Source organism: Trypanosoma theileri, assembly GCF_002087225.1.
Source record: "Trypanosoma theileri isolate Edinburgh chromosome Unknown TM35_Tth_6_V1, whole genome shotgun sequence".
NCBI lineage: Eukaryota > Euglenozoa > Kinetoplastea > Trypanosomatida > Trypanosomatidae > Trypanosoma > Trypanosoma theileri.
The window spans coordinates 489392-499720 of NW_021639848.1; the positions used below are offsets into that span (position 1 = coordinate 489392).

At 46.7% G+C, this 10329-nt stretch overlaps 9 protein-coding genes across 9 annotated transcripts; all 9 read right to left on the minus strand.

Annotated features, from left to right (window-relative positions):
- Nucleotides 1–1780: 1780 nt before the first annotated feature.
- Nucleotides 1781–3145, minus strand: TM35_000062950 (uncharacterized protein; the record flags this gene model as incomplete). Its single annotated transcript, XM_029023332.1, has 1 exon — nucleotides 1781–3145. The coding sequence occupies one exon, from the start codon at nucleotides 3143–3145 to the stop codon at nucleotides 1781–1783; it is 1365 nt and encodes a 454-aa protein (XP_028885356.1).
- Nucleotides 3146–4282: 1137 nt separating this feature from the next.
- On the minus strand, nucleotides 4283–4606 carry TM35_000062960 (uncharacterized protein; the record flags this gene model as incomplete). The annotated part of the gene is made up of 1 exon (XM_029023333.1): nucleotides 4283–4606. One exon carries the CDS (start codon nucleotides 4604–4606, stop codon nucleotides 4283–4285), a length of 324 nt encoding a protein of 107 aa, XP_028885357.1.
- Nucleotides 4607–5098: 492 nt separating this feature from the next.
- Nucleotides 5099–5398, minus strand: TM35_000062970 (Tbingi protein; the record flags this gene model as incomplete). The annotated part of the gene is made up of 1 exon (XM_029023334.1): nucleotides 5099–5398. The coding sequence occupies one exon, from the start codon at nucleotides 5396–5398 to the stop codon at nucleotides 5099–5101; it is 300 nt and encodes a 99-aa protein (XP_028885358.1).
- A 235-nt stretch (nucleotides 5399–5633) lies between these two features.
- On the minus strand, nucleotides 5634–5960 carry TM35_000062980 (uncharacterized protein; the record flags this gene model as incomplete). The annotated part of the gene is made up of 1 exon (XM_029023335.1): nucleotides 5634–5960. One exon carries the CDS (start codon nucleotides 5958–5960, stop codon nucleotides 5634–5636), a length of 327 nt encoding a protein of 108 aa, XP_028885359.1.
- Nucleotides 5961–6298: 338 nt separating this feature from the next.
- On the minus strand, nucleotides 6299–6961 carry TM35_000062990 (Tbingi protein; the record flags this gene model as incomplete). Its single annotated transcript, XM_029023336.1, has 1 exon — nucleotides 6299–6961. One exon carries the CDS (start codon nucleotides 6959–6961, stop codon nucleotides 6299–6301), a length of 663 nt encoding a protein of 220 aa, XP_028885360.1.
- Nucleotides 6962–6970: 9 nt separating this feature from the next.
- Nucleotides 6971–7786, minus strand: TM35_000063000 (Tbingi protein; the record flags this gene model as incomplete). Its single annotated transcript, XM_029023337.1, has 1 exon — nucleotides 6971–7786. One exon carries the CDS (start codon nucleotides 7784–7786, stop codon nucleotides 6971–6973), a length of 816 nt encoding a protein of 271 aa, XP_028885361.1.
- Nucleotides 7787–7864: 78 nt separating this feature from the next.
- TM35_000063010 (Tbingi protein) lies at nucleotides 7865–8329 on the minus strand (the record flags this gene model as incomplete). The annotated part of the gene is made up of 1 exon (XM_029023338.1): nucleotides 7865–8329. One exon carries the CDS (start codon nucleotides 8327–8329, stop codon nucleotides 7865–7867), a length of 465 nt encoding a protein of 154 aa, XP_028885362.1.
- A 610-nt stretch (nucleotides 8330–8939) lies between these two features.
- On the minus strand, nucleotides 8940–9338 carry TM35_000063020 (uncharacterized protein; the record flags this gene model as incomplete). The annotated part of the gene is made up of 1 exon (XM_029023339.1): nucleotides 8940–9338. The coding sequence occupies one exon, from the start codon at nucleotides 9336–9338 to the stop codon at nucleotides 8940–8942; it is 399 nt and encodes a 132-aa protein (XP_028885363.1).
- A 397-nt stretch (nucleotides 9339–9735) lies between these two features.
- On the minus strand, nucleotides 9736–10140 carry TM35_000063030 (uncharacterized protein; the record flags this gene model as incomplete). The annotated part of the gene is made up of 1 exon (XM_029023340.1): nucleotides 9736–10140. One exon carries the CDS (start codon nucleotides 10138–10140, stop codon nucleotides 9736–9738), a length of 405 nt encoding a protein of 134 aa, XP_028885364.1.
- Between the last annotated feature and the right edge of the window lie 189 nt (nucleotides 10141–10329).

Genomic DNA, 10329 nt, shown 5'->3' on the forward strand with positions numbered 1-10329 from the left:
CAGTGGGTGAACAATCCAACCCTTAGCGTCTTCTGCGGCGCTAGGTTAGGAAGAGCCGACATCGAAGGATCAAAAAGCGACGTCGCTATGAACGCCTGGCCGCCACAAGCCAGTTATCCCTGTGGTAATTATTCTGACACCTCTGGTATGATCTGTTCATATTTCCTATTCTTCGCAAGGGATCGCTGGCCTTGCTTTCGCAGTCTCGATTCGTACTGGAAATCGTTAATCAAGCAAGCTTTTACGCTTGTGTTCTACGTGAGATTTCTGTTCCCACTGAGCTCGCCTTAGGGCACCTGCGTTGTCGTGTAACAGATATGCCGCCCCAGCCAAACTCCCCATCTGGCAGATGTCTCGAAACAAGACTCCGAAGCTGCCGAAGCAACCCCGTTGGTTCAGTTTGTCAGCACGGTTGGGTGCCCACGGGCCCTCCCGTGAAGGAGAGAAACGGGGACACATGCCCTTGCGAACACGCGCCCCCTCCCGCGGAGACGGGGTTGCCGCCATAAAATCCCAAACCTAGACGGTGCATAGCCCACAGACTACGCGAAACCCATTGGTCTCTTCATTCGATAAGTGAAGCAACGTTCCGAGTGGTGGTATTTCATTTGTGCTTGCGCTTCCACCTATACTACACCTCAGATGCCGCCGCACAGAGCCAGACTGGAGTCAAACTCAACAGGGTCTCCTCTTTCCCCGCTTAGCCCTTCAAGTCCGTTCCCTTGACTGCCGTTTCGCTAGATAGTAACTCGGGACAGAGGGAATCTCATTAATTCATTCATGTGCGAACCCAATCGCACCGCAGGGTAGTGGACCAGCAACACAACAGTGTCCTTCCCACCCGCACAACGACAGTCTCACATGCTCATATCAGAGAGGCACTACGGCATTCACTAAAATGTACACTAAGTCACACACCCAGAAAGGAAAAGAAATCAAGGGAAAAATACAACAACAGGATACCAACAGCACACAAAGCACTCACAATACAATAAACACAGGTCCCACTCCCATCAGAGAAAAACATTCACACACACCAGCACATCAACTCAACCCAATCCCAAAAAAAAAAAAAACAGACCCATTACGTGAAGCCGAAGCGGAACACTCTCGGTCCTCCCCGCAGGCTGCAGTCACTCAAGCAAGCCACACAACAAACACCACACACCACAAGGGCACAAATACGTTCGTGGCAATGCTGTGAGTGGCAACACCGAGAGAGAAGGTGAGAACAAAGAAATGTGTTTTCATTACGTGGGGGTGTGAGTAGCAACCCAAACACACAAAGGAACACACAACAGAGGGGCACACTCAAACACCCACAGCCCACCAATCCTTATACCAAAATAAAAATGCAAAAAAAGAGTGACTGCGTGAGGCAGACACAACAATAGTGCAAAAGAAAGAAAAAAAGAAATTCATGTGTTACTGTAGCTGCGATGCCTGGACACAGTCCAATCCACTCCAAGGTTAACAACGGAAAATCATTGTGTACTGAACGTGCCGTGCCCATATCTTTATTCTTGATGTCCCTGCAGCAGTTTGTATATAATGAAAAAAAAAGAATCATTCCATAAGAATGAACACACAAGATACACAATGTGCATTGGGAACGCAAAAGAGAAACACACAGATGCACATAATGTGCAATGAAATTATAGTGAAACACACAAGGGGAAAAACAATAAAATGAAAACAAAATAAATAAAAACACCCTTACAATGCATCCATATCCACTCAAACAAAGTTTAACTGTGGAACTGTGTCATGGGAACACCGATCAACACACGAGAGTGCAACCCACCACAGACAGGAGAAGCAACAAAAGGGGACTGTGCACCAATGAAGGACTGCTGCCACCGTCCTTCTTTTTCTCGGTCTTTTCTGCTGCCTGTCTCGTCTGTTCTTCCCTTGTTTTTTCTCCTGCCTGTCTCGCCTTTTCTTCCTCGGCCTTCTGCTTCGCCTTCTCTTCTGCAACTCTCCTCGCCTCTTCTTCTTCCCTGGCCTTCCTAGCCCTCTCTTCCTCTGCCTTCTGCCTCGCCTTCTCTTCTGCAACTCTTCTCGCCTCTTCTTCCCTGGCCTTTCTCGCCTTCTCTTCTTCGTCAGCAATTTTCTTTGCTTTTATGGCCTCCCTTACTTCCTCTTCAACGCGTGCGGCCGCTTCTACATTAGCAGTCTCCACCTTTTCCTTGACTTTCTCAACGACCGTCTCCCTTCGTGTTTTCGTCGCATCATCAACTTCGTTGATAAGCTTGCGAATATCCTTCACTTTTTGTTCAGTGGCAACCCTTGTTATTTTCAGAACGGTTTCATTGTTTTCCGCCTTGATTTCATTTCTCGCGGGAACATCATCTGTATTTTCCAACTTCGTGACCATCTCCCCGAGACGGGAGAACCTCCCCACGGCATCTGCCCAAGCCCTTACCTGATCTTTCGCTTTAGAAACTGACCGCGTGGCGTCCAGCTGCACTTCCTTGAGTTCTTTTAAGATCTTTTCCAACGCGTCACGTCTACTTTTGCCAGCTTGATTTACTTCTTTTGCCTTCGTACTCCTCGCAGTCTCTTCTTTAAACGTCTCGTAGTTCTCCAGTTTGCGTTTGAGATTCTCCAGAGCGTTTTCGGCGTTTCCACGCACTGTGAGACAAACGTGCTTAGTGTAGACTGCTTCGTCGATCGTTGCCACCGCCTCCTCATTTGGTATGTCTTTCGCATTGTTCTCCAGTTCCTCCTTAATGTCGTTAACCAACTTTCTAAACCCTTCCCGATTCACTTCCTTTTTCAGTTTGAGTGCAAACCCCCCTTGGGGCACCTTCTCCGTATACTCTTTGATTCTTTCGTCAAGCTTCTTAATTCTTTCGAAGGCATCCCGGGACCTATTCACCGTCGCGTTATTTGCTTTGATCGCCCCTTCCCATATGGCCTTACAGGCGGTTGCATTCGCAAGTGGAATCTGCGAATCCCTCAGTAACAACAGTGTCTGCCTTACAAGGATCTTCAACTGATCATCTATTTCCCCATCGCCATTAATTTCTGCGTCGGTATAGTTCACATTCACGCCATCTGCCGCACATGCCACACACACAAAACACTGCAGAAGTACCAACAGGTACACCACGCGGCGCAGTTGGACGGACATCGTTGTCATGATTGTCACTGTGGGTTGCTTGGATCTGTGGTAACAAGGAAGAAGAGGAAAAGGAGAAAAGAAACACACAAGGCAGACAGCACACAGCAACACGGAAAGAGAGTGAGAATACACATCACAACAGCAATCAAACACAACCCAATGAGGGGTACAACAGTAAACCACTCACACAATAAAACACACCCAGAGTTACACAAATATTAAAACAACACCTTGAATTTAGAAGAAGTGGAAAACAAATGGTATCAAAACAATGTTAAATAAACGTCTCCACACACACTCCAATATCTTACTCGGTATTCATACACACAAGGTGTCTGTATTCCCATTATAATAAAACCATTACCAGGCAGTTTGAACACCAAAATACACCAAAAACACAGTGTACGCCTGGCAACATACAAAAACAATACCACAAACAATCAGCAAAACAAAGAGACTGTACAATAATCAACACACTTCCAAACAGAAAAAGAAAGAAACCAATGCATCACCATAATATTTATACCAACACCACAATTGGAATCTAAAACCCACTCACCCACAACCATAAACAAAAATGACTGCATACATCACTGCAATACCATGTCACTCTTTACAAACAGAATCAACACAGAATTACTCTCTCACACACATATTACCTCTTTATTTATCCTTATTATTATTATTTTATTTTTCCTCACGATGCCGGTTTATCTCCTCTTCTCCCACAGCATTATCAGCAAAAACAAAAAAAACATACCCCCACCCACACACATACTTTACTCCATGGTGTGAATTAGGAGGGTACGATCAAACATATCTCCTTCTCCCCCCACCCAAAAAGAATTCCCACACCCCACCACCACGTTTTTCATTTCGTTTTTTGTGTCTTTATGGATATTACTCCAATGGAACGGGCCATCAAGAATAGTACATAAATATACATAAATACAATTTGTTTTTATATTATTTTTTTACTACCGTTGGGCATGGGGAATACGCATTGGTAATGATATTATAATGGATCTCGTAGGTGGCAGAGCATGGATTTTTTTTCCGTCTCTCTGAGTCGCCTCAGCGGCTAATCTAATTTCCGCCACTAGAGGGCATAATTATTACTATCTCTAGGGTCCGTTCCATTCCTTTTAGCAGCATTCACACTAGAGTGCAATATGTAAAAGAAACTGCTGCCGATGGCACAATGATACACGCTCCAGAATATTCTTGGATAAAGTTTTGTATTAGCACGACTCTGCTGGCCCCGGTGCTGTATGATGTTTTTAGCTTATGAATCCGTAAACTCCCAAGAAAAGGGCATAATGGCCCATGGCTTCCCACGAAAGAATAAGGGATAATGGGCATTGGCTTCAACTTTCGATGGCCAAACGTCACCAAGGGAATGTCATTCCTAAGAACGCATGTATTGAAAAGAAGAATAAAAAGAATTTGGTTTTCAAGGAGACCACCCACTTCAAACATTTAGTGAGTGAATTTGGTTTCTTTGAATAAATTCAAGTACTTAACCATGGCACAGCGATAAGGTAGCACATCCTTGCCAAGGATTTTTCTTTCTGTTCTTCGTGGCTTTGCGGATGTTTCTCCAATGGTACGGCCATCGGCCGTACACCGTAGAGCACGTAATTACCGGCTTACGAGTGACTCTGAAGAAGAAGAAGATCCCTTCGTTTTATAGGATCCTCAAGCTCTTGTAATATGATTTTTGGTTGTAGCCCTTTCCCACACGAGAGAACCAGTCTACGAGAAATCTGATCGAGTAAACTCTACCAGATCTCTCTACTCTCACTGTTCTTACCCAGAACCCATCCTCAGGTCCCCTTTTGGTTATTATTTTGGGGTTTTTTGTGATAGATTGGCCTCAATGAACTCCTATTTATTTTGTTGCTTGTTTGTTCGGTGACAGACGTCTTGAGCTTACTCTTCTATCAAGGTTTCCATGATCGTGCTTGTCGCTTATTTTAGAGAGGTGGGGGAAGGTAGGCTGCGTAGGGTTTCTCTTGGTTGTGAAGAGTGTGGCATAGCGTAGTTCCGCCCCACCGCAATAAGGAACTGTGCTAACCGCTTAGAAAAACATAGTTTCATCAGGGGTACATCATCAACTATCGCAAATTGAACTCGCAGTGGATGAAGAGCGATACAACTCAAGAGATGCAGAGCTGTTTCTTCGCATTCGTCGCGTTGGTTGGTGCGCGAGTGGGTAGGGTGATACCCGTGACGTGACATTCGGTGTAGAGTTAGGCCTGATTTACTCATACATTGGTGACCACATGAGAGGCAGACTAATGCCGGAAGGTCTCGTGTTTTTCTTGGCTTGTATTGTATCTTGCACTGGTGGAATTTGTTTTTTGTAGGCATACCTTCTCCATCATGGAATTTTCTGCAGTGGATTACGAGGGGGTCTAGGTGGGCGTAGAACTTCTGGCATACTCCGCATTGGACTTTCTCTCTGTCCTCACGCTCCGGTGACGACGTATCTCGCTGGCGTTTCTTATTTTGTGGAAACGTTACTTGTATTGTTGCTGGGAGAATTAGAGTTCCAGGTGGATGTTTGAACTCTTTGTGGCATGCGAGCGTTCCGATGTTGCCAAAGTCGGGTAGGCAAAATTCGCAGCGTAGAGAAGCATGTTGTGGGATGAGCTGAGGGCGAGGTGCGTATTTTTTCCGGGTTCTCAGGATGTTTCGCTCTAATATGGGATTTGAGGCCTGTTTTAGAGCGCGCTATCATATCACATTTGTCACAGGGGAAATGCTGATTCTTCTGTAATCGGTTCGTCGGCTCGCGGGCGTTTTCTCTCTGGGACAGGGCATGTGGCATTGTGCATGTATCTAAGGTGGCGCGTTAATCCATTTTGAAGCAGAAATGTTCGTTTACACATACTGCAGGCAAACGGATGGGGTTTTGCTTTAGGCGAAGTGGGACGGGGTAACGTTGTGTCCGGAGGTGGGGGTTGTGGGGGTGGCGGAGGTTCTGGCGGGATGTCCGGCGGAGGTGGCTCATGGGGGAATTTGATCTTCCAGAGCGCGTTGGCTCTCTTGAACCGAATGTTTGCTGACCATATGTACTACTGCGGTGTTCCTGCATGAGTATTGTGTCCCACATTCAGTGCAGGTGGCTGGGTCTGTTGCTTTGTTTTGTGCATAGCGCGGTCTTTTCTAGCTAGGTGGAATAACGGGTGCCGGCATATTGATTTGTTGGTGATTAAACCATCGACAACCAGGTGGCATATGGGTTTGTATCTTTTGCAGCAACCAGCCATAGCGATGCGAAGCACCTGTGCGAAATCGTGCTAAGGCTGTTTCTTCTTCTCTAGTAAGTTCCGGGTTGTCTTTGGTTGGATCCCAGGATCCAGTGATTTTTAATCTATGGGAGGGAGGGGGTTCATCCTCTTCCTTAACCTTAAGCATTCGTTTGGCGTAGGCTATTATATCTGTTATCCAAGTATCAGTTCTTTGTGGGAGTTCTGCATCTTTTTTGGCTTCTGTGTCGCTTTTTTCATTTTTTACTACACCGCAGTGACCAAAGATAAATTGTAGTTGTATGCGGGCCTTGCGACGTTGCACTTGAAGTATTAGGTTCCACAAGAGTCGTAGTATTGGGCCAGTTACAGTCAGTGGACCTGTTTCCAGTGCCGTGAGAAGGGACAGTGAGTCCGTGAATATGGAGACCCTGCATGGCGTTGGGTTATTTGCGGGAATTATTTTGAGGAGTCTCCGTAAACCTTCGTATTGCACTGCGGATTCAGCTGTATAGCCGCAAGCTAGGGGGCCAGCGCCTCTATGTGTGGTACAGAGCAGTTCACCATCTTTGTATATCATTGCTGCTGCTCAAGATTTTACTCCGAGAAATACGGAGCCATCAGTCCAAATTTCATAATGGGTACGCGGTGGCGGTTCTGTGCCTTTACGGCGAAAGTGACGGGCTATCCAACGCTCGGATGCTCCTCTTTTCCGTTCTTCAGGGTCATCAGCTGATACATTTTCCAGTGATGTGAAGAAGCGAGCGCGTTTACCAAACCGTAGAGTTGGTGTCAGTAAAGGGGACTCGCGTGGCTCTATAACAAGTGTTGGATAGATTTTCATGATGCGTACATAAAATTCTCGTACTGGATGGGTTTCGTGATAGACTTGTTCTGCGCTTTCTCTGAGGGATCCACCTCGTATCTGGCATCGCATTAAATATTTGAGGCTCCGAATCATGGCCATCATCTCTAATGGGAGAAGACGGGCTTCACGTAATGCGTCTGCGGAGCGACACCCATATGGAATTCTTGCTATGGTTCGACAAGCTTTGTTCTGTCCTGCTAAGAGTTTGCGTGATGTGGGAGCCGCATCCCAATACCAGATCTCAAAACCGTAGAGCGTCTGGGCTTGAATTAGTGTCAGATAGAAGGCTCGAAGGACGTCACGCTTCGGTCCCCATGTGGTTGAGGATATTGCTGCAAGTTGTAGTAACCGAAAGTCCATGCGTTTTCTCGTTTGAACCACATGGGTAGACATGCCTCGGTAGTTTTGGAATGTGATGCCTAAGAGTTTAGGTGCCTTCTCCGGACCTACGGTGATACCGCGTAGTTCAAGAAAAAGGGGATTCGGGTCTGAGGTTCCAAAAAGTGTGTATTTCGTTTTGTCCACGTTGACTTCCATAAAATAGTTCTTGGACCATTCGTCCACTACTTTTAGTCCTTGCTGCAGTGTACTGTTGATGATGTCTCTGTTGACGTGTCATACTGCTAGTGTGAGATCATCGGCGAAAAACCCATGAAATAATAAGGGAACTTGGGATAGTCGTTTGCTTAGTGTGTTCATTACTATAATGAACATAAGTGGGCCGAGGACCGTTCCTTGTGGTACGCCACGGTGGAAAAGCACTAAAGGAGAGGATTTACTGTTTACTCGTACTTTGGCTTGACGTCCTTTCAGGAAAGATGCAGACCATCGAATTATGTGTGGTGGGAGTTCCATCTCTTGCATCGCACTAACTATGCGATCATGGTCTACAGTATCGAAAGCTTTGGCGTAGTCGACGAATACTGCACCTGTACGCGAATCAAGGGTGGGTCTCGTGAGGGCTGCGCGTAGATGCAATAGTTGATCTAACGTAGAGTGACCAGGTCTAAATCCAGATTGTTGTGGGGTCAGCTTGGTTTCAATGACATCTCCAATGCGGGCTGCAATGATCCGTTCCATTAATTTGGACAGACAACTAGTGAGGGTAACTGGTCTGAATGAATCCAAGTCGGTGGCCTTCTTTCCTGGTTTAAGAAGTGGTACAATGATGCCTACTTCCCAAGAGACTGGGACTACGCCCGTACGAAGGCTCTCGTTGAAGAGGGCAAGGGTCTCTGCTTTGGCACGGGGTCCCAAGTGTTGGAGTGCCTCACCGTAGATACCATCTGGACCTGCGGCCGTCCCTTTAGGAAGGAGACGCTGTGCCCGTTCCAGTTCTGCTGTTGTAATGGGGATGGATTCTGTATCGGTGACTGGAATGGGCGGTGAAGGGTAGGAATGTGGATGACGTTGAGCTCTTCGTGAATATAAACGGATAAAGTGCTTGGCTTTCTGATTGTATGTGGGTGCCGTATTATTAATCTTTATCGCCGGGGTACTGAGGGGGTGCAGGGCGTAGATCCTCTTCAAAATGTTTCAACAGCAGCCGTCTGCCACGGCAAATGTTATTACAGAGGGTTTTCCATCTCTTATGGGATGCTTGTTTTAGCATTTCTCTTCTACGAGCTACCAGTCTGTCTCGGGAGACAGAGGGTTTACAATTGTGAATCTTCTCTTTGATTTCATCTAATTATGGAGTCCAAAAAGGAGTAGTATCTCGACCCCCGCGTGGAACCGCCACAGCTATTGCGATACGGATGGCGGAGGTCAGTAGTCGTTCTCTCTTGTGAACGTTCAGTTTCTCTTTAAGGCGTTTATTGCACTGTGCGTTTGGCATTTCTCTAAAGCGGGACCAAATCGACTTCCTCCATGCATAAATGGGGGCACGAGGGCGAGGGAACCGCAGTGGTTCGTCATCATCTGCTACCACTACGTCGAAGGGGATGATGTAATGGTCGCTGCCCGGGTAGAAGGATGCCGCCCAGGACTCCAGACGGCATTCTCGGGATATTGTCACATCTGGCTCGGACGGGCCATGGCGTGTGGTGTGGGCGAGTGCAATCTCCAGTGTTGTGAATAACGTAGTCATTATCTAGGCACCATTGTACTAGCACATCGCTACGGGTATCAGGGTGGATCGCGCGATCCCATGCCAACGCATGCGAATTAGCATCTGCACCAATGAGGTGAGGTCCGCTTGTCGTCAGAAGCGTGTCTAGTTGCGAAGTTGTGTATGATCTCCCCAGAGGGAAGTGTGCTGACGTCATTGTGAGCACCAGAAATTCTGACACTTGGCATCGTTGCATGAGCATGCCCAATGCTTGCAACTACGGTGAGTCCTACTTCTACTGGCAGATCTTCACGCACAAGAATCGAAACACCGCCTCCTTTAGAGGGGTGGGACACTCCATGATGTTGGTAACCAGCGATTGTGAAACTCGACACTTCCGCACAAGATACTTTCCTCTCGCTTAGAAGGCAGAATGTCACATTTTCCTCAACAAAGGTTTTAGTGGAGAACAAGCCTCTTGGCCTGGATAAGTCCAGCTGGGTTCCACTGCATTCCTCGCAGTGAAGGGCCGGGATTTTCCTCTACACCACCACATAGCAGCAACCTGGTGTGGGTGATGCTGCTGATAGCACGTCGGAAGGTGCCCCAGGACCTTCTTGGATATATTTCCGCCCCAGCACGACGCGGCTGGCCCCGGTGCTTTATAACGCCTTAGCCTAAGGGTCAACGGGTCTTCCAGAAGAAAAACATTGCTGACTCTTGGTTTTTGACTTCCCCCGAGAATACAAAGTACTGGACCTTGGTACCACGTTGAGGTGGCCGGCGTTGCCAAGGACCTTTTCTTGTAAAAGATGAAATGATGAAACTCAGAAATGATCATCATACTATACGGAGTGAAATAAATGAACTATTTCGTATGTTACAAGAAGGTTTTAATGTTTTGCATGAGCCAAGTGATAAAATACAATACTCTATTACTGAAGAAAGTAAAGTAAAATAGCCTCACAGATTGCAGCAGATGTAGTGAATGATATGGTGCAACAAACTGTTTTTGATCGACTTAGGGAAC